Here is a 24,444-nt window from a genome sequence, read left to right on the forward strand (position 1 = left end):
ACAGTCCTCAAGTCCAGAACAGACTATGGGAAACACACAGTACTACACAGAGCAATGACTACACGGAACTCTATTCCACAGTACTACATAGAGCCATGACTACATGGAACTCTATTCCACAGTACTACATAGAGCCATGACTACATGGAACTCTATTCCACAGTACTACATAGAGACATGACTACATGGAACTCTATTCCACAGTACTACATAGAGCCATGACTACATGGAACTCTATTCCACAGTACTACATAGAGACATGACTACATGGAACTCTATTCCACAGTCCTACATAGAGCCATGACTACATGGAACTCTATTCCACAGTCCTACATAGAGACATGACTACATGGAACTCTATTCCACAGTACTACATAGAGCCATGACCATGGAACTATTCCACAGTACTATGGAACTCTATTCCACAGTACTACATAGAGCCATGACTACATGGAACTCTATTCCACAGTCCTACATAGAGCCATGACTACATGGAACTCTATTCCACATTACTACATAGAGCCATGACTACATGGAACTTTATTCCACAGTACTACATAGAGCCATGACTACATGGAACTCTATTCCACAGTACTACATAGAGCCATGACTACATGGAACTCTATTCCACAGTACTACATAGAGACATGACTACATGGAACTCTATTCCACAGTACTACATAGAGCCATGACTACATGGAACTCTATTCCACAGTACTATATAGAGACATGACTACATGGAACTCTATTCCACAGTCCTACATAGAGACATGACTACATGGAACTCTATTCCACAGTACTACATAGAGCCATGACTACATGGAACTCTATTCCACATCAGGTAAAGCAGTCAAATTAGATGAATAAAATACACCTTATGGAACAACGGGACTGTGAAGAAACACACACAGTAATATTATTGTATGGTGGTATTATACATGTTGTATTGTAGATTTGTTGTGGTGTAATAATGTTATATGATGAACTGTTTTATATTTAGTTTTATATGTAATGTAAATGCCTTAATGTGTTTTGGACCCCAGGAAGAGTAGCTGGTGCCTTGACAGGAACTAATGGGGATCCATAATAAACCCCAGGAAGAGTAGCTGCTGCCTTGGCAGGAACTAAAGGGGATCCACAATAAACCCCAGGAAGAGTAGCTGCTGCCTTGGCAGGATCTAAAGGGGATCCACAATAAACCCCAGGAAGAGTAGCTGCTGCCTTGGCAGGAACTAATGGGGATCCATAATAAACCCCAGGAAGAGTAGCTGCTGCCTTGACAGGAACTAATGGGGATCCATAATAAACCCCAGGAAGAGTAGCTGCTGCCATGGCAGGAACTAATGGGGATCCATAATAAACCCCAGGAAGAGTAGCTGCTGCCTTGGCAGGAACTAATGGGGATCCATAATAAACCCCAGGAAGAGTAGCTGCTGCCTTGGCAGGAACTAAAGGGGATCCATAATAAACCCCAGGAAGAGTAGCTGCTGCCTCGACAGGAACTAATGGGGATCCATAATAAATACAAAACAGCAACCTGGGCAAAATTGTCACAAATATACTTTATACTGTAGATGGATACTAACAGGGACACAGTCAGGGTTGTCCCTATGGACCAGAACAGTCAGGGTTGTCCCTATGGACCCAGAACAGTCAGGGTTGTCCATTTGGACCAGAACAGTCAGGGTTGTCCATTTGGACCAGAACAGTCAGGGTTGTCCCTATGGACCCAGAACAGTCAGGGTTGTCCCTATGGACCCAGAACAGTCAGGGTTGTCCATTTGGAACAGAACAGTCAGGGTTGTCCCTATGGACCAGAACAGTCAGGGTTGTCCCTATAGACCAGAACAGTCAGGGTTGTCCCTGTGGACCAGAACAGTCAGGGTTGTCCCTATGACCCAGAACAGTCAGGGTTGTCCCTGTGGACCAGAACAGTCAGGGTTGTCCCTATGGACCAGAACAGTCAGGGTTGTCCCTATGGACCAGAACAGTCAGGGTTGTCCCTATGGACCAGAACAGTCAGGGTTGTCCCTATGGACCAGAACAGTCAGGGTTGTCCCTATGGACCAGAACAGTCAGGGTTGTCCCTATGACCCAGAACAGTCAGGGTTGTCCCTATGGACCCAGAACAGTCAGGGTTGTCCATTTGCCCCAGAACAGTCAGGGTTGTCCATTTGGACCCAGAACAGTCAGGGTTGTCCATTTGGACCAGAACAATCAGGGTTGTCCATTTGCAACATTTCTTTGTGTCCAAAAAATGTATTGGAAATCGTGTTGAAGCACAGGTGAAGAGAATGGTGCTAACCAAAGCATCAGATTATTATCAGGTCATTTTCATACACGTTAATATATAAGTTTCCAATTCATATGCACTAACAGGTCACAGACTCATTGAGCCGGTCAAGACTATAGCCATATTTCCTTTCCTGTGAGCAGTCTGAAAATACACTGTCCAAATGCTTTGAAGGAATATTGAGGCCCCAGAGACTCGACGACTCTTCCAGAAGATGGTGGCTCACACGTTAGCCTTCTCACACAGGAAACAGTTCAGATCAGAGAGAGACAGAAGCCAGGCTGAGGAAGCCCAATAAAACATGCAAAGAGAGAGCGAGAGAGAGAAGAGGAATCAGACATTGCATAGTAGCTTCCTGTCTCTCCGCCACAGGAAACGACTCAGGCAGCTTGAAATCTTAGACAACACGAGAGAAAAGCTTTAAAAAACAACCACTGCAACAAAAACACGTACCCACTCCGTCTCTCTGTCCAGTCAACGGTCTGTCCGGTCAATCGGAGAGCACACTCCTGGCTCTACTGTCTATGCTCTCCACTGCCCTCCCAGTACAGAAGAGCAGTCTTCTCTTTCTTGACACTTAGACTTTTTCCTTATGCAGCAGAACCGACAACAACCAAAAGACACAAAAACAGAAACAAAAAGTCAAATTTCTGGTCCCCTTCAGGACGGGGGTTGGAGAAGACGGGATCTCCACAGCCCACGTTCCAGGCCAGCACCTCAGGAGGCCGAGGGGGTGACCGGAGGTGTAGAGCGTGCCGTGCGCCTCCCTGCTGTGAACGCTAGACAGCTGTGCTGTACTGGTAGAGGCAAGAGTGTGGAGTGTCTTCCTCAGGACATCCTGCAGTCCTACAACAATGATACCACCGCTGGCTGCCACCAATCGCAACCCGCCAAATATGGGAACTGCATCATTCACGCCCAGGCCAGGACGCATTGTGACTTTCCGTTCTTAAGAGCATGACAACACTCTCTGTGATCACTCATGTTGCAGAGTTTCTCTTAGTGTGGTAGTTCTGTTGTCATTCTGTCTGTGATCACAATGAAAGACTGTATTTTTCTTGACAGAGGATGACAATTTATGGGCTCATTGGTGTATGATAAAGGGTATCCATTAAACGGCATTAAACAGCAAAAGTGTATTTCTTTATCGAGTGAAGAAAGATGGCTAGAATAGGATCGAGAGAGAGACAGCAGAGAGAGCGAGAGAGACAGCAGAGAGAGCGAGAGAGACAGCAGAGAGAGCGAGAGAGACAGCAGAGAGAGCGAGAGAGAGCAGAGAGAGAGAGAGAGACAGCAGAGAGAGCGAGAGAGACAGCAGAGAGAGCGAGCGAGACAGCAGAGAGAGCGAGCGAGAGCAGAGAGAGCGAGAGAGACAGCAGAGAGAGCGAGAGAGACAGCAGAGAGAGTGAGCGAGAGCAGAGAGAGCGAGAGAGACACAGCAGCAGAGAGCGAGAGAGACAGCAGAGACAGAGCGAGAGAGACAGCGAGAGAGACAGCAGAGAGAGAGAGAGACAGCGAGAGAGAGCGAGAGAGACAGCAGAGAGAGCGAGAGAGAGCAGAGAGAGAGAGAGAGACAGCAGAGAGAGCGAGAGAGACAGCAGAGAGAGCGAGCGAGACAGCAGAGAGAGCGAGCGAGAGCAGAGAGAGCGAGAGAGACAGCAGAGAGAGCGAGAGAGACAGCAGAGAGAGTGAGCGAGAGCAGAGAGAGCGAGAGAGACAGCAGAGAGAGCGAGAGAGACAGCAGAGAGAGCGAGAGAGAGTGAGAGAGACAGCAGAGAGAGCGAGCGAGAGCAGAGAGAGCGAGAGAGACAGCAGAGAGAGCGAGAGAGAGCGAGAGAGAACTGTTTTAGAACACAATTAAACTGTGAAACTTTAAAAACTCTATAAACTCAGAACAAATAAAGCACAGTACCACAGCAAGCAGCTGACACGAATTGAACTTCTGGCAAAATTGGAAAAAACCTAGTAAAATCTAAACAAGAGGAATTGGCGAAACAAAAATGATGACGCTCTACAACACTAAATTGATGCAAAGACAAAAACAATGCTAAAATCAGGAGAAATTGAGTGGATTCGAAAACGCTATAAAATGACAATCAAAATCCATTGGACGCCAATTACTGACCCGGAGAAGAAAGAAAGAAACTACAGGCCCTCTAATTTAAAAAATAAATCATGCTATACCTGATGGCATTCTAAATGAGCTCAAACTCACGAGTGCAAAAATGATTTATATCGGCTATATTAAAACTGTTGAATTTGATCCTGAGTGTAGGTTATTTCCCTGACATCTGGAATCAAGGACTCATAACCCCCAATCTTTAGGGACGGCAGGTAGCCTAGTGGTTAGAGTGTAGGGACGGCAGGTAGCCTAGTGGTTAGAGTGTAGGGAGTGTAGAGTGTAGCATTGGACTAGTAACCACTAGGCTACCTGCCGTCCCGACACTCTAACCACTAGGCTACCTGCCGTCCCGACACTCTAACCACTAGGCTACCTGCCTTCCCTACACTCTAACCACTAGGCTACCTGCCGCCCCGACACTCTAACCACTAGGCTACCTGCCGTCCCTACACTCTAACCACTAGGCTACCTGCCGTCCCTACACTCTAACCACTAGGCTACCTGCCGCCCCTACACTCTAACCACTAGGCTACCTGCCGCCCCTACACTCTAACCACTAGGCTACCTGCCGTCCCTACACTCTAACCACTACCTGCCGCCCCTACACTCTAAACACTACGCTACCTGCCGCCCCTACACTCTAACCACTAGGCTACCTGCCGTCCCTACACTCTAACCACTAGGCTACCTGCCGTCCCTACACTCTAACCACTAGGCTACCTGCCGTCCCTACACTCTAACCACTAGGCTACCTGCCGTCCCTACACTCTAACCACTAGGCTACCTGCCGTCCCTACACTCTAACCACTAGGCTACCTGCCTTCCCTACACTCTAAACACTAGGCTACCTGCCGTCCCTACACTCTAAACACTAGGCTACCTGCCGTCCCTACACTCTAACCACTACCTGCCGTCCCTACACTCTAACCACTACCTGCCGTCCCGACACTCTAACCACTACCTGCCGTCCCTACACTCTAACCACTACCTGCCGTCCCTACACTCTAACCACTAGGCTACCTGCCGTCCCTACACTCTAACCACTAGGCTACCTGCCGCCCCTACCCTCTAACCACTAGGCTACCTGCCGTCCCTACACTCTAACCACTAGGCTACCTGCCGTCCCTACACTCTAACCACTAGGCTACCTGCCGTCCCTACACTCTAACCACTACCTGCCGTCCCTACACTCTAACCACTAGGCTACCTGCCGTCCCTACACTCTAACCACTAGGCTACCTGCCGCCCCTACCCTCTAACCACTAGGCTACCTGCCGTCCCTACACTCTAACCACTAGGCTACCTGCCGTCCCTACACTCTAACCACTAGGCTACCTGCCGTCCCTACACTCTAACCACTAGGCTACCTGCCGTCCCTACACTCTAACAACTAGGCTACCTGCCGTCCCTACACTCTAACCACTAGACTACCTGCCGTCCCTACACTCTAACCACTAGGCTACCTGCCGTCCCTACACTCTAACCACTAGGCTACCTACCGCCTCTACACTCTAACCACTAGGCTACCTGCCGTCCCTACACTCTAACCACTAGGCTACCTACCGCCTCTACACTCTAACCACTAGGCTACCTACCGCCTCTACACTCTAACCACTAGGCTACCTACCGCCTCTACACTCTAACCACTAGGCTACCTACCGCCTCTACACTCTAACCACGAGGCTACCTGCCTCCCCATATAGTGCCAGGTCTGGATCTTCTCTGGTTTTAATTGGTCGATAAGAGCTGAGTGTTACGTGTTGCTTAGGACGTGTGTGTGTGTGTGTGCGTGTGCGTGTGCGTGTGTGTCCCGTAACTTCTGGCAAACACCCAAAGCCCCCAGGTGTCACAACCGCAACACACACACACACACACACACACACACACACACACACACACACACACACACACACACACACACACACACACACACACACACACACACACAGAAAGGATGTCCAACTTCCAGCGCCGACAGAGATGGCCGCCTCGCTTCGCGTTCCTAGGAAACTATGCAGTTTTTTGTTTTTTTACGTGTTATTTCTTACATTAGTACCCCAGGTCATCTTAGGTTTCATTACATACAGTCGAGAAGAACTACTGAATATAAGATCAGCGTCAACTCACCATCAGTACGACCAAGAATATGATTTTTGCGACGCGGATCCTGTGTTCTGCCTTTCAACCAGGACAACGGAATGCATCCCATGCAGCGACCCAAAAAAACGACTCCGAAAAAGAGGGAAACGAGGCGGTCTTCTGGTCAGACTCCGGAGACGGGCACACCGTGCACCACTCCCTAGCATTCTTCTCGCCAATGTCCAGTCTCTTGACAACAAGGTTGATGAAATCTGAGCAAGGGTAGCATTCCAGAGGGACATCAGAGACTGTAACGTTCTTTGCTTCACGGAAACATGGCTCACTGGAGAAGCGCTATCCGAGGCGGTGCAGCCAACGGGTTTCTCCTCGCATCGCGCCGACAGAAACAAACATCTTTCTGGTAAGAAGAGGGGCGGGGGCGTATGCCTTATGGCTAACGAGACATGGTGTGATGAAAGAAACATACAGGAACTCAAATCCTTCTGTTCACCTGATTTAGAATTCCTCACAATCAAATGTAGACCGCATTATCTACCAAGAGAATTCTCCTCGATTATAATCACAGCCGTATATATCCCCCACCCCCCCAAGCAGACACTTCGATGGCTCTGAACAAACTTTATTTAACTCTTTGCAAACTGGAAACCATTTATCCGGAGGCTGCATTCATTGTAGCTGGGGATTTTAACAAGGCTAATCTGAAAACAAGACTCCCTAAATTTTATCAGCATATCGATTGCGCAACCAGGGGTGGAAAAACCTTGGATCATTGTTACTCTAACTTCCGCGACGCATATAAGGCCCTGCCCCGCCCCCCTTTCGGAAAAGCTGACCACGACTCCATTTTGTTGATCTCTGCCTACAGACAGAAACGAAAACAAGAGGCTCCCACGCTGAGGTCTGTCCAACGCTGGTCCGACCAAGCTGACTCCACACTCCAAGACTGCTTCCATCACGTGGACTGGGATATGTTTCGTATTGCGTCAGATAACAATATTGACGAATACGCTGATTCGGTGTGCGAGTTCATTAGAACGTGCGTTGAAGATGTCGTTCCCATAGCAATGATTAAAACATTCCCTAACCAGAAACCGTGGATTGATGGCAGCATTCGCGTGAAACTGAAAGCGCGAACCACTGCTTTTAATCAGGGCAAGGTGTCTGGAAACATGACCGAATACAAACAGTGCAGCTATTCCCTCCACAAGGCAATCAAACAAGCTAAGAGTCAGTATAGAGACAAAGTAGAATCTCAATTCAACGGCTCAGACACAAGAGGCATGTGGCAGGGTCTACAGTCAATCACGGACTACAAGAAGAAATCCAGCCCAGTCACGGACCAGGATGTCTTGCTCCCAGGCAGACTAAATAACTTTTTTGCCCGCTTTGAGGACAATACAGTGCCACTGACACGGCCTGCAACGAAAACATGCGGTCTCTCCTTCACTGCAGCCGAGGTGAGTAAGACATGTAAACGTGTTAACCCTCGCAAGGCTGCAGGCCCAGACGGCATCCCCAGCCGCGCCCTCAGAGCATGCGCAGACCAGCTGGCCGGTGTGTTTACGGACATATTCAATCAATCCCTATACCAGTCTGCTGTTCCCACATGCTTCAAGAGGGCCACCATTGTTCCTGTTCCCAAGGAAGCTAAGGTAACTGAGCTAAACGACTACCGCCCGTAGCACTCACTTCCGTCATCATGAAGTGCTTTGAGAGACTACTCAAGGACCATATCACCTCCACCCTACCTGACACCCTAGACCCACTCCAATTTGCTTACCGCCCAAATAGGTCCACAGACGATGCATACTCAACCACACTGCACACTGCCCTAACCCATCTGGACAAGAGGAATACCTATGTGAGAATGCTGTTCATTGACTACAGCTCGGCATTTAACACCATAGTACCCTCCAAGCTCGTCATCAAGCTCGACAAGACCATCGTCTGACCATCGCTTAATGAGAGGTCTGGTTAGCTGATATCAATGAATTTGTTCAGGAAATGTGTCTCGACCCCGCCCTGTGCAACTGGGTACTGGACTTCCTGACGGGCCGCCCCCAGGTGGTGAGGGTAGGCAACAACATCTCCTCCCCGCTGATCCTCAACACTGGGGCCCTACAAAGGTGCGTTCTGAGCCCTCTCCTGTACTCCCTGTTCACCCACGACTGCGTGGCCACGCACGCCTCCAACTCAATCATCAAGTTTGCGGACAACACAACAGTGGTTGGCTTGATTACCAACAACGACGAGACTGCCTACAGGGAGGAGGTGAGGGCCCTCGGAGTGTGGTGTCAGGAAAATAACCTCACACTCAACGTCAACAAAACTAAGGAGATGATTGTGGACTTCAGGAAACAGCAGAGGGAACACCCCCCTATCCACATCGATGGAACAGTAGTGGAGAGGGTAACAAGTTTTAAGTTCCTCGGCATACACATCCCAGACAAACTGAATTGGTCCACTCACACAGACAGCATCGTGAAGAAGGCGCAGCAGCGCCTCTTCAACCTCAGGAGGCTGAAGAAATTCGGCTTGTCACCAAAAGCACTCACAAACTTCTACAGATGCACAATCGAGAGCATCCTGGCGGGCTGTATCACCGCCTGGTACGGCAACTGCTCCGCCCTCAACCGTAAGGCTCTCCAGAGGGTAGTGAGGTCTGCACAACGCATCACCGGGGCAAACTACCCGCCCTCCAGGACACCTACACCACCCGATGTTACATAAAGATCATCAAGGACATCAACCACCCGAGCCACTGCCTGTTCACCCCGCTATCATCCAGAAGGCGAGGTCAGTACAGGTGCATCAAAGCTGGGACCGAGAGACTGAAAAACAGCTTCCATCTCAAGGCCATCAGACTGTTAAACAGCCACCACTAACATTGAGTGGCTGCTGCCTGTCCAGGGCACAGCTGGGAGCTGAGGGGGGTCGGTAGCAGTCGGCAAGCCTCTCCAGGTTCTCCTTTACCCAAATCCAGATAACAGATGTTCTGAAAGAGCTGCAAAACCTGGACCCGTATAAATCAGCTGGGCTTGACAATCTGGACCCTCTATTTCTGAAACTATCCGCCGCCATTGTCGCAACCCCTATTTACCAGCCTGTTCAACCTCTCTTTCATATCGTCTGAGATCCCCAAGGATTGGAAAGCTGCTGCAGTCATCCCCCTCTTCAAAGAGGGAGACACCCTGGACCCAAACTGTTACAGACCTATATCCATTCTGCCCTGCCTATCTAAGGTCTTCGAAAGCCAAGTCAACAAACAGGTCACTGACCATCTCGAATCCCACCGTGCCTTCTCCGCTATGCAATCTGGTTTCCGAGCCGGTCACGGGTGCACCTCAGCCACACTCAAGGTACTAAATGACATCATAACCGCCATCGATAAAAGACAGTACTGTGCAGCCGTCTTCATCGACCTTGCCAAGGCTTTCGACTCTGTCAATCACCAGATTCTTAAATCGGCAGACTCAGTAGCCTCGGTTTTTTCGGATGACTGCCTTGCCTGGTTCACCAATTACTTTGCAGACAGAGTTCAGTGTGTCAAATCGGAGGGCATGCTGTCCGGTCCTCTGGCAGTCTCTATGGGGGTGCCACAGGGTTCAATTCTCAGGCCGCCTCTTTTCTCTGTATATATCAATGATGTTGGTCTTGCTGCGGGCGATTCCCTGATCCACCTCTACGCAGACGACACCATTCTATATACTTTCGGCCCGTCATTGGACACTGTGCTATCTAACCTCCAAACGAGCTTCAATGCCATACAACACTCCTTCCGTGGCCTCCAACTGCTCTTAAACGCTAGTAAAACCAAATGCATGCTTTTCAACCGATCGCTGCCTGCACCCGCATGCCCGACTAGCATCACCACACTGGATGGTTCCGACCTTGAATATGTGGACACCTATAAGTACCTAGGTGTCTGGCTAGACTGCAAACTCTCCTTCCAGACCCATATCAAACAACTCCAATCGAAAATCAAATCAAGAGTCGGCTTTCTATTCCGCAACAAAGCTTCCTTCACTCACGCTGCCAAGCTTACCCTAGTAAAACTGACTATCCTACCGATCCTCGACTTCGGCAATGTCATCTACAAAATTGCTTCCAACACTCTTCTCAGCAAACTGGATGCAGTTTATCACAGTGCCATCCGTTTTGTCACTAAAGCACCTTATACTACCCACCACTGCGACTTGTATGCTCTAGTCGGCTGGCCCTCGCTACATATTCGTCGCCAGACCCACTGGCTCCAGGTCATCTACAAGGCCATGCTAGGTAAAGCTCCGCCTTATCTCAGTTCACTGGTCACGATGGCAACACCCATCCGTAGCACGCCCTCCAGTAGGTGTATCTCACTGATCATCCCTAAAGCCAACACCTCATTCGGCCGCCTTTCATTCCAGTACTCTGCTGCCTGTGACTGGAACGAATTGCAAAAATCGCTGAAGTTGGAGAATTTTATATCCCTCACCAACTTCAAACATCTGCTATCTGAGCAGCTAACCGATCGCTGCAGCTGTACATAACCTATTGGTAAATAGCCCACCCATTTTCACCTACCTCATCCCCACAGTTTTTATTTATTTACTTTTCTGCTCTTTTGCACACCAATATCTCTACCTGTACATGATCATTTATCACTCCAGTGTTAATCTGCAATATTGTAATTATTTGCCTACCTCCTCATGCCTTTTGCACACATTGTATATAGACTCCCCTTTTTTCTACTGTGTTATTGACTTGTTAATTGTTTACTCCATGTGTAACTCTGTGTTGTCTGTTCACACTGCTATGCTTTATCTTGGCCAGGTCGCAGTTGCAAATGAGAACTTGTTCTCAACTAGCCTACCTGGTTAAATAAAGGTGAAATAAAATACAAATATAAAATAATATGCATATGTATATACTGTACTCTATATCATCGACTGCATCCTTATGTAATACATGTATCACTAGCCACTTTAACTATGCCACTTTGTTTACATACTCATCTCATACGTATATACTGTACTCTATATCATCCACTGCATCTTTATGTAATACATGTATCACTAGCCACTTTAACTATGCCACTTTGTTTACATACTCATCTCATATGTATATACTGTACTAGCCACTTTAATACCATCTACTGTATCTTGTATATACTGTACTCGATACCATCTACTGTATCTTGCCTATGCTGCTCTGTACCATCACTCATTCATATATCCTTATGTACATATTCTTTATCCCCTTACACTGTGTATAAGACAGTAGTTTTGGAATTGTTAGTTATATTACTTGTTGGTTATACTGCATTGTCGGAACTAGAAGCACAAGCATTTCGCTACACTCGCATTAACATCTGCTAACCATGTGTATGTGACAAATAAAATGTGATTTGATTTGATTTGTTTGGTTAACAGGAGACATGAATGATGCAGGACATACAAAGCTTCACCAGGGATCAACAACCCTCTGACTCTTCATCTCCTACGTTCCACTAATTCATCCCTCTCTCTCCTTGCTGGTGTCCAAGCAGAACTCACCGCCTAGTGGCCAGCATTAGGAACTGTATGACATTTATTTTTACATTTTTTATCGAAGGCTGTTTTTATAAAAGGTGATGGAACAATAAAGTTGATTCAATTTCAAATACCCCTCTTGCTACATTCGATATTTCCACTAGAGTGAATGAACTTAAGAACCTGACAGGATCAATGGTTTCCATGGTGATGACGCTTCTTGGTCTCCTTCTGAATTATAAGCATATATTAAAAAGCGCCTCTCACATCGTAAACATGAAGGAGATTAAACATTCTTAAAAGCGCCAAAATGCTGTTTGGGTCGCATCAATAGATAAGCTGGTGTCTGCTAGATAAAAAAAATAATAATGTGATGCTTATTTTAACAATGAAAGGGCTCTCTCTGAATTACACTGAACAAAAAAAATATAAAAACGCAACATGCAAAAATGTCAAAGATTTCTCTGAGTTACAGTTCATAAGGAAATCGGTCAGATTAAAATAAATGTGGACCTGATCTATGTGATTTCACATGACTGGGAATCCAGATATGCATCAGTTGGTAAACAAAAGTAGGGGCTTGGATCAGAAAACCAGTCAGTCTCTGGTGTGAATAACATTTGCCTCGTGCACCGCGACCACATCTCCTTTGCACACAGTTGTTCAAGCTGTTGATTGTGGCCTGTGGAATGTTGCTGGATACTGGCGGGAACTGGAACACGCTGTCGTACACGTCGATCCAGAGCATTCCAAACGTGCTCAACGGGTGACATTTCAGCTGAGTTTGCAGGTCATGGGACATTTTTCAGCTTCCAGGAATTTAATGGCACGACAATGGGCCTCAGGATCGCTTCACGGTGTCTCTGTTCATTCAAATTTCTAAATCGAGAAAATTCAATTGTTTTCGTCGCCCGTAGCATATCCCAGATCATGTCTACCCATCTGCCCGGTACAGTTGAAAGAAAAAGAAACTGGGATTCATCCGTGAAGAGAACATTTCTCTAGCGTGCCAAAAGGCCATTTGCCCACTGAAGTCGGGTTACGACACCGAACAGCGGTCAGATCAAGACCCTGGTGAAGACAAACGAGCACGAAGGTGAGCTTCCCGGAGATGGTTTCTGACAGTGAGCTGGGTGTGGAGGTCCTGGGTTGACGTGGTTACACGTCAGTGGCGGTCGGTGCCGTTTAAGACGAGGGAGGACGCACATTTCTTTTCCATGAACACGGCCTTATTTCTGTTACAGCATGTTGGATGACTGTCATTCATTTTCCATTCACCCAGTTCAATGTAACAGTGACAGGTTTAGGTTACTGTCATTCACCCAGTTCAATGTAACAGTGATAGGTTTAGGTTACTGTCATTCACCCAGTTCAATGTAACAGTGACAGGTTTAGGTTACTGTCATTCATATTCCATTCACCCAGTTCAATGTAACAGTGATAGGTTTAGGTTACTGTCATTCACCCAGTTCAATGTAACAGTGATAGGTTTAGGTTACTGTCATTCACCCAGTTCAATGTAACAGTGATAGGTTTAGGTTACTGTCATTCATATTCACCCAGTTCAATGTAACAGTGATAGGTTTAGGTTACTGTCATTCATATTCACCCAGTTCAATGTAACAGTGACAGGTTTAGGTTACTGTCATTCACCCAGTTCAATGTAACAGTGAGGTTTAGGTTACTGTCATTCACCCAGTTCAATGTAACAGTGACAGGTTTAGGTTACTGTCATTCACCCAGTTCAATGTAACAGTGAGGTTTAGGTTTGTCATTCACCCAGTTCAATTAACAGTGTCATTCACCCAGTTCAATGTAACAGTGACAGGTTTAGGTTACTGTCATTCATATTCATCCAGTTCAATGTAACAGTGACAGGTTTAGGTTACTGTCATTCACCCAGTTCAATGTAACAGTGACAGGTTTAGGTTACTGTCATTCATATTCACCCAGTTCAATGTAACAGTGACAGGTTTAGGTTACTGTCATTCATATTCACCCAGTTCAATGTAACAGTGACAGGTTTAGGTTACTGTCATTCATATTCACCCAGTTCAATGTAACAGTGACAGGTTTAGGTTACTGTCATTCATATTCCAGTCACCCAGCTCAATGTAACAGTGACAGGTTTAGGTTACTGTCATTCATATTCCAGTCACCCAGCTCAATGTAACAGTGATAGGTTTAGGAGTGATAGGTTTAGGCTACTACATGATACTCTACTGTCCCCTATACCCATCATGAGGTTGCTACAACCTAGTAGCCTATGAATGAAAGTTGACAACATACAGTACCAGTCAACAGTTTGGACACACCTACCCGTGCAAGGGTTTCTCTTTATGTCTACACTGTAGAATAATAGTGAAGACATCAAAACTAGGAAATAACACATGGAATCATGGAGTAACCAACCTCACACATAGACTAATATAACATAAACTGAAGGTCTATAACCTCTCACATAGAGTAATATAATATAACCTGTAGGTCTACAACCTCTCACATAGACTAATATAATATAACCTGTCCTCACACATAGACTAATATAATATAACCTGTAGGTCTACAACCTCTCACATAGACTAATATAATATAACCTGTAGGTCTACAACCTCTCACATAGACTAATATAATATAACCTGTAGGTCTACAACCTCTCACATAGACTAATATAATATAACCTGTAGGTCTACAACCTCTCACATAGACTAATATAATATAACCTGTAGGTCTATAACCTCCCACATAGACTAATATAATATAACCTGTAGGTCTATAACCTCTCACATAGACTAATATAATATAACCTGTAGGTCTACAACCTCAAACATAGACTAATATAATATAACCTGTCCTCACACATAGACTAATATAATATAACCTGTAGGTCTACAACCTCCCACATAGACTAATATAATATAACCTGTAGGTCTACAACCTCTCACATAGACTAATATAATATAACCTGTAGGTCTATAACCTCTCACATAGACTAATATAATATAACCTGTAGGTCTACAACCTCTCACATAGACTAATATAATATAACCTGTAGGTCTATAACCTCTCACATAGACTAATATAATATAACCTGTAGGTCTACAACCTCTCACATAGACTAATATAATATAACCTGTAGGTCTATAACCTCCCACATAGACTAATATAATATAACCTGTCCTCACACATAGACTAATATAATATAACCTGTAGGTCTATAACCTCCCACATAGACTAATATAATATAACCTGTAGGTCTATAACCTCTCACATAGACTAATATAATATAACCTGTAGGTCTATAACCTCCCACATAGACTAATATAATATAACCTGTCCTCACACATAGACTAATATAATATAACCTGTAGGTCTATAACCTCCCACATAGACTAATATAATATAACCTGTAGGTCTACAACCTCTCACATAGACTAATATAATATAACCTGTAGGTCTACAACCTCTCACATAGACTAATATAATATAACCTGTAGGTCTACAACCTCTCACATAGACTAATATAATATAACCTGAGGTCTAAACCTCCACATAGACTAATATAATATAACCTGTAGGTCTACAACCTCTCACATAGACTAATATAATATAACCTGTAGGTCTATAACTAATATAATATAACCTCCTCACACATAGACTAATATAATATAACCTGATCTACAACCTTCACATAGACTAATATAATATAACCTGTAGGTCTACAACCTCTCACATAGACTAATATAATATAAGGTCTACAACCTCTCACATAGACTAATATAATATAACCTGTAGGTCTATAACCTCCCACATAGACTAATATAATATAACCTGTCCTCACACATAGACTAATATAATATAACCTGTCCTCTCACATAGACTAATATAATATAACCTGTCCTCTCACATAGACTAATATAATATAACCTGTCGGTCTGATGTCACATAGACTAATATAATATAACCTGTAGGTCTCCCAACCTCCACTAGAAATATAATCTTTCACATAGACTAATCCTTTATAACCGGTCGGACTGATGTCTTGATCTTTTCAAAATGTTTCTCCCCGGTCCCTAAACATCTTTCCATTTCCTTTATAACCGGTTGGACTGATGTCTTGATCTTTTCAAAATGTTTCTCCCCGGTCCCTAAACATCTTTGCAGATATGACCGAGAATCATTTAGTTGGGTAAATGGGTAAAATTACACATTAATTCTCATAGTTATGACATCCTGGTGAACCAGGCTTTATTTAGTCTTCTAGGGCAACATATGACAAAAAAAGAAAGTTGCATGTATCTATTTATAGACAAGTTGACTACCAAAAAATGTCAGATATTATAAGCAGAAACATATGTAAATGAGACAACAAAACAATCTCAAATCTTCTCAATGCTGCCTGCAACAGTAACTATTGTCAGTGCTAGTCGGAGCACCTCCTGAACGAGTATTAATCCTGCTGTAGAATTCATTGCGGCCAGGTCGAACGACTAAAATGAACTGGGAAAAAAATAGTCTGTAAACAGTTGTTCAAAAAGAAAGAATGGTTGGCAAACTGCTCCTCACTAGGACCCGGCTCATCAAGCAATGAGCTGAATATAATAAACAGTTTTCAACAGAATAAAAAACAACCTACATCCCAGTTTCCTTCATACTGTTGATTGATCAAGAAAGATCCTTTTGACTCTGGACTGCGCTGGGACACATCTGTTAAGAGTTGGAAGTTGGCACCTAGGACTTTTCACTGTTTCTGAAAAGTTGTCGATGTGAGAATAAATTATTATTGTCTACACAGTGCCACGCTGATGAAAGGAATTCTTAGTTTCTTAGTTTCTACTTTCTAGAAACCAAGATGTGATCATTCCGTCGAGGGAGAGATTCTTCTCTTGGCTTCAGCACAAGAATGTTCCAGAAGTTTGTAGACTGCATACCAAATGGCACCCTATTCCCTAAATAGTGCACTACTTTAGACCAGGGTCTACAGGGGCAGTAGTGCACTACTTTAGACCAGGGTCTATAGGGCAGTAGTGTACTACATTAGACCAGGGTCTATAGGGCAGTAGCGCACTACTTTAGACCAGGGTCTATAGGGGTAGTAGTGCACTACTTTAGACCAGGGTCTATAGGGGTAGTAGTGCACTACTTTAGACCAGGGTCTATAGGGGTAGTAGTGCACTACTTTAGACCAGGGTAAAATAGGGGTAGTAGTGCACTACTTTGATTGACCAGGGTCTATAGGGGTAGTAGTGCACTACTTTAGACCAGGGTCTATAGGGATAGTAGTGCACTACTTTAGACCAGGGTCTATAGGGCAGTAGTGCACTACTTTAGACCAGGGTCTATGGGGCAGTAGTGCACTACTTTAGACCAGGGTCTATAGGGCAGTAGTGCACTACTTTAGACCAGGGTCTATAGGGCAGTAGTGCACTACTACCAAAGACCAGGGTCTATAGGGCAGTAGTGCACTACTTTAGACCAGGGTCTATAGGGGTAGTAGTGCACTACTTTAGACCAGGGTCTATAGGGCAGTAGTGCACTACTTTAGACCAGGGTCTATAGGGCAGTAGTGCACTACTTTAGACCAAGGTCTATAGGGTAGTAGTGCACTACTTTAGACCAGGGTCTATAGGGTAGTAGTGCACTACTTTAGACCAGGGTCTATAGGGGTAGTAGTGCACTACTTTAGACCAGGGTCTATAGGGGTAGTAGTGCACTACTTTAGACCAGGGTCTATAGGGGTAGTAGTGCACTACTTTAGACCAGGGTCTATAGGGCAGTAGTGCACTAATTTAGACCAGGGTCTATAGGGCAGTAGTGCACTACTTTAGACCAGGGTCTATAGGGCAGTAGTGCACTACTTTAGACCAGGGTCTATAGGGTAGTAGTGCACTACTTTAGACCAGGGTCTATAGGGTAGTAGTGCACTACTTTAGACCAGGGTCTATAGGGGTAGTAGTGCACTACTTTAGACCAGGGTCTATAGGGGTAGTAGTGCACTACTTTAGACCAGGGTCTATAGGGCAGTAGTGCACTACTTTAGACCAGGGTCTATAGGGGTAGTAGTGCACTACTTTAGACCAGGGTCTATAGGGGTAGTAGTGCACTACTTTAGACCAGGGTCTATAGGGCAGTAGTGCACTACTTTAGACCAGGGTCTATAGGGCAGTAGTGCACTACTTTAGACCAGGGTCTATAGGGCAGTAGTGCACTACTTTAGACCAGGGTCTATAGGGCAGTAGTGCACTACTTTAGACCAGGGTCTATAGGGCAGTAGTGCACTACTTTAGACCAGGGTCTATAGGGGTAGTAGTGCACTACTTTAGACCAGGGTCTATAGGGCAGTAGTGCACTACTTTAGACCAGGGTCTATAGGGTAGTAGTGCACTACTTTAGACCAGGGTCTATAGGGGTAGTAGTGCACTACTTTAGACCAGGGTCTATAGGGGTAGTAGTGCACTACTTTAGACCAGGGTCTATAGGGGTAGTAGTGCACTACTTTAGACCAGGGTCTATAGGGCAGTAGTGCACTACTTTAGACCAGGGTCTATAGGGGTAGTAGTGCACTACTTTAGACCAGGGTCTATAGGGCAGTAGTGCACTACTTTAGACCAGGGTCTATAGGGGTAGTAGTGCACTACTTTAGACCAGGGTCTATAGGGCAGTAGTGCACTACTTTAGACCAGGGTCTATAGGGTAGTAGTGCACTACTTTAGACCAGGGTCTATAGGGTAGTAGTGCACTACTTTAGACCAGGGTCTATAGGGGTAGTAGTGCACTACTTTAGACCAGGGTCTATAGGGGTAGTAGTGCACTACTTTAGACCAGGGTCTATAGGGCAGTAGTGCACTACTTTAGACCAGGGTCTATAGGGCAGTAGTGCACTACTTTAGACCAGGGTCTATAGGGCAGTAGTGCACTACTTTAGACCAGGGTCTATAGGGCAGTAGTGCACTACTTTAGACCAGGGTCTATAGGGTAGTAGTGCACTACTTTAGACCAGGGTCTATAGGGCAGTAGTGCACTACTTTAGACCAGGGTCTATAGGGGTAGTAGTGCACTACTTTAGACCAGGGTCTATAGGGTAGTAGTGCACTACTTTAGACCAGGGTCTATAGGGGTAGTAGTGCACTACTTTAGACCAGGGTCTATAGGGTAGTAGTGCACTACTTTAGACCAGGGTCTATAGGGTAGTAGTGCACTACTTTAGACCAGGGTCTATAGGGGTAGTAGTGCACTACTTTAGACCAGGGTCTATAGGGGTAGTAGTGCACTACTTTAGACCAGGGTCTATAGGGCAGTAGTGCACTACTTTAGACCAGGGTCTATAGGGCAGTAGTGCACTACTTTAGACCAGGGTCTATAGGGCAGTAGTGCACTACTTTAGACCAGGGTCTATAGGGCAGTAGTGCACTACTTTAGACCAGGGTCTATAGGGGTAGTAGTGCACTACTTTAGACCAGGGTCTATAGGGGTAGTAGTGCACTACTTTAGACCAGGGTCTATAGGGCAGTAGTGCACTACTTTAGACCAGGGTCTATAGGGGTAGTAGTGCACTACTTTAGACCAGGGTCTATAGGGTAGTAGTGCACTACTTTAGACCAGGGTCTATAGGGGTAGTAGTGCACTACTTTAGACCAGGGTCTATAGGGGTAGTAGTGCACTACTTTAGACCAGGGTCTATAGGGCAGTAGTGCACTACTTTAGACCAGGGTCTATAGGGCAGTAGTGCACTACTTTAGACCAGGGTCTATAGGGCAGTAGTGCACTACTTTAGACCAGGGTCTATAGGGTAGTAGTGCACTACTTTAGACCAGGGTCTATAGGGGTAGTAGTGCACTACTTTAGACCAGGGTCTATAGGGTAGTAGTGCACTACTTTAGACCAGGGTCTATAGGGGTAGTAGTGCACTACTTTAGACCAGGGTCTATAGGGCAGTAGTGCACTACTTTAGACCAGGGTCTATAGGGCAGTAGTGCACTACTTTAGACCAGGGTCTATAGGGCAGTAGTGCACTACTTTAGACCAGGGTCTATAGGGTAGTAGTGCACTACTTTAGACCAGGGTCTATAGGGTAGTAGTGCACTACTTTAGACCAGGGTCTATAGGGTAGTAGTGCACTACTTTAGACCAGGGTCTATAGGGGTAGTAGTGCACTACTTTAGACCAGGGTCTATAGGGTAGTAGTGCACTACTTTAGACCAGGGTCTATAGGGCAGTAGTGCACTACTTTAGACCAGGGTCTATAGGGTAGTAGTGCACTACTTTAGACCAGGGTCTATAGGGGTAGTAGTGCACTACTTTAGACCAGGGTCTATAGGGCAGTAGTGCACTACTTTAGACCAGGGTCTATAGGGGTAGTAGTGCACTACTTTAGACCAGGGTCTATAGGGGTAGTAGTGCACTACTTTAGACCAGGGTCTATAGGGCAGTAGTGCACTACTTTAGACCAGGGTCTATAGGGTAGTAGTGCACTACTTTAGACCAGGGTCTATAGGGCAGTAGTGCACTACTTTAGACCAGGGTCTATAGGGTAGTAGTGCACTACTTTAGACCAGGGTCTATAGGGTAGTAGTGCACTACTTTAGACCAGGGTCTATAGGGGTAGTAGTGCACTACTTTTAGTGACCAGGGTCTATAGGGCAGTAGTGCACTACTTTAGACCAGGGTCTATAGGGTAGTAGTGCACTACTTTAGACCAGGGTCTATAGGGTAGTAGTGCACTACTTTAGACCAGGGTCTATAGGGGTAGTAGTGCACTACTTTAGACCAGGGTCTATAGGGTAGTAGTGCACTACTTTAGACCAGGGTCTATAGGGGTAGTAGTGCACTACTTTAGACCAGGGTCTATAGGGGTAGTAGTGCACTACTTTAGACCAGGGTCTATAGGGCAGTAGTGCACTACTTTAGACCAGGGTCTATAGGGGGCAGTAGTGCACTACTTTAGACCAGGGTCTATAGGGTAGTAGTGCACTACTTTAGACCAGGGTCTATAGGGCAGTAGTGCACTACTTTAGACCAGGGTCTATAGGGGTAGTAGTGCACTACTTTAGACCAGGGTCTATAGGGGTAGTAGTGCACTACTTTAGACCAGGGTCTATAGGGTAGTAGTGCACTACTTTAGACCAGGGTCTATAGGGGTAGTAGTGCACTACTTTAGACCAGGGTCTATAGGGCAGTAGTGCACTACTTTAGACCAGGGTCTATAGGGTAGTAGTGCACTACTTTAGACCAGGGTCTATAGGGGTAGTAGTGCACTACTTTAGACCAGGGTCTATAGGGCAGTAGTGCACTACTTTAGACCAGGGTCTATAGGGGTAGTAGTGCACTACTTTAGACCAGGGTCTATAGGGCAGTAGTGCACTACTTTAGACCAGGGTCTATAGGGCAGTAGTGCACTACTTTAGACCAGGGTCTATAGGGTAGTAGTGCACTACTTTAGACCAGGGTCTATAGGGGTAGTAGTGCACTACTTTAGACCAGGGTCTATAGGGTAGTAGTGCACTACTTTAGACCAGGGTCTATAGGGCAGTAGTGCACTACTTTAGACCAGGGTCTATAGGGGTAGTAGTGCACTACTTTAGACCAGGGTCTATAGGGTAGTAGTGCACTACTTTAGACCAGGGTCTATAGGGCAGTAGTGCACTACTTTAGACCAGGGTCTATAGGGCAGTAGTGCACTACTTTAGACCAGGGTCTATAGGGCAGTAGTGCACTACTTTAGACCAGGGTCTATAGGGCAGTAGTGCACTACTTTAGACCAGGGTCTATAGGGTAGTAGTGCACTACTTTAGACCAGGGTCTATAGGGTAGTAGTGCACTACTTTAGACCAGGGTCTATAGGGGTAGTAGTGCACTACTTTAGACCAGGGTCTATAGGGCAGTAGTGCACTACTTTAGACCAGGGTCTATAGGGCAGTAGTGCACTACTTTAGACCAGGGTCTATAGGGTAGTAGTGCACTACTTTAGACCAGGGTCTATAGGGGTAGTAGTGCACTACTTTAGACCAGGGTCTATAGGGTAGTAGTGCACTACTTTAGACCAGGGTCTATAGGGTAGTAGTGCACTACTTTAGACCAGGGTCTATAGGGGTAGTAGTGCACTACTTTAGACCAGGGTCTATAGGGGTAGTAGTGCACTACTTTAGACCAGGGTCTATAGGGGTAGTAGTGCACTACTTTAGACCAGGGTCTATAGGGTAGTAGTGCACTACTTTAGACCAGGGTCTATAGGGGCAGTAGTGCACTACTTTAGACCAGGGTCTATAGGGGCAGTAGTGCACTACTTTAGACCAGGGTCTATAGGGGTAGTAGTGCACTACTTTAGACCAGGGTCTATAGGGGTAGTAGTGCACTACTTTAGACCAGGGTCTATAGGGGTAGTAGTGCACTACTTTAGACCAGGGTCTATAGGGGTAGTAGTGCACTACTTTAGACCAGGGTCTATAGGGGCAGTAGTGCACTACTTTAGACCAGGGTCTATAGGGGTAGTAGTGCACTACTTTAGACCAGGGTCTATAGGGGTAGTAGTGCACTACTTTAGACCAGGGTCTATAGGGCAGTAGTGCACTACTTTAGACCAGGGTCTATAGGGCAGTAGTGCACTACTTTAGACCAGGGTCTATAGGGCAGTAGTGCACTACTTTAGACCAGGGTCTATAGGGCAGTAGTGCACTACTTTAGACCAGGGTCTATAGGGCAGTAGTGCACTACTTTAGACCAGGGTCTATAGGGGTAGTAGTGCACTACTTTAGACCAGGGTCTATAGGGCAGTAGTGCACTACTTTAGACCAGGGTCTATAGGGGTAGTAGTGCACTACTTTAGACCAGGGTCTATAGGGGTAGTAGTGCACTACTTTAGACCAGGGTCTATAGGGCAGTAGTGCACTACTTTAGACCAGGGTCTATAGGGCAGTAGTGCACTACTTTAGACCAGGGTCTATAGGGCAGTAGTGCACTACTTTAGACCAGGGTCTATAGGGCAGTAGTGCACTACTTTAGACCAGGGTCTATAGGGGTAGTAGTGCACTACTTTAGACCAGGGTCTATAGGGGTAGTAGTGCACTACTTTAGACCAGGGTCTATAGGGGTAGTAGTGCACTACTTTAGACCAGGGTCTATAGGGCAGTAGTGCACTACTTTAGACCAGGGTCTATAGGGGTAGTAGTGCACTACTTTAGACCAGGGTCTATAGGGGTAGTAGTGCACTACTTTAGACCAGGGTCTATAGGGCAGTAGTGCACTACTTTAGACCAGGGTCTATAGGGTAGTAGTGCACTACTTTAGACCAGGGTCTATAGGGCAGTAGTGCACTACTTTAGACCAGGGTCTATAGGGGTAGTAGTGCACTACTTTAGACCAGGGTCTATAGGGCAGTAGTGCACTACTTTAGACCAGGGTCTATAGGGGTAGTAGTGCACTACTTTAGACCAGGGTCTATAGGGCAGTAGTGCACTACTTTAGACCAGGGTCTATAGGGGTAGTAGTGCACTACTTTAGACCAGGGCCCATAGGGAATAAACATGATATGTAGACCTAAAGATCTTCTTTCCTGAACGTTGAACAGTGCAGAGTTGGAGGAAACCAAGTCATATCATCCAAAAGAAGGAATCGGACGTGTGGATGAGGTGACCAGTGTGGTCTGACGGTAAGAGCCGCAGACCACAGCATGTACACCAGGGGAGGATCTGCTCAGAGGAGGACGGCTCATAACAATGGCTGAAAGGAAAGGCATCAAACACCTGGAAAGATTGTGTTTAATATAATAATAATATATGCCATTTAGCAGACGCTTTTATCCAAAGCGACTTACAGTCAGTCATGTGTGCATACATTCTACGTATGGGTGGTCCCGGGGATCGAACCCACTACCCTGGCGTTACAAGCTCCATGCTCTACCAACTGAGCTACAGAAGCTCAGTTGTTTGATACCTTTCCACTATATTACTATATACTATACTATATATCCAGCCATAACAACAAGCGTGTCCTCCCAAATTAAGGTAGAACCAACCTCCTGTGATAAATAATAAAAATATAACAAATATAAATCCGACCCAGTGCCCTTTGACTTGAACTCTCAATTCAATTCAATTCAAGGGCACTCTCTCCTACCTTTCCTGTCCTGTCCTATCTATCTATATAATCAAACGAAAATATGAGGATACTAACCTTTGACCTTAGCGATGACGGTGCCAGCGGCCCTGAGGATGTCTACAGAGTTGAGGGTGTGGTGTTTACCGATGACAGACTTGAGAACTCGCAGCAGCTCTCCCAACCTCTCCTGTACCCGCTGAGGGAGAGCATCACTGGACTCTGGAAGAGGAGGAAAAAAAGAGTCGATGTGTCAAGTAAGATCTTTTAACAGAATAGAGTCGATAACGTCATTACGTAGTTGTCATAGCCGTCCTGGCTTTCTGGGG

General features: G+C 45.8%; 1 protein-coding gene across 4 annotated transcripts in view; it reads right to left on the reverse strand.

The window, feature by feature from the left end:
- The window catches only part of LOC124042177 (rho GTPase-activating protein 29-like), a 77,952-nt gene that overhangs the window by 41,893 nt on the left and 11,615 nt on the right, over positions 1-24,444 (reverse strand). For 2 of the 4 annotated variants that reach the window (XM_046360576.1, XM_046360575.1), the window contains exon 3: positions 24,194-24,337. In XM_046360576.1, coding sequence (XP_046216532.1) covers positions 24,194-24,337 — 144 coding nt within the window. Of the gene's footprint in view, positions 1-2,746; positions 3,529-24,193; positions 24,338-24,444 lie in introns of those variants that run through there. The other 2 variants (XM_046360578.1, XM_046360577.1) reach the window with 1 other exon arrangement.

Source organism: Oncorhynchus gorbuscha, linkage group LG08 (genome assembly GCF_021184085.1).
Source record: "Oncorhynchus gorbuscha isolate QuinsamMale2020 ecotype Even-year linkage group LG08, OgorEven_v1.0, whole genome shotgun sequence".
Lineage (NCBI taxonomy): Eukaryota > Metazoa > Chordata > Actinopteri > Salmoniformes > Salmonidae > Oncorhynchus > Oncorhynchus gorbuscha.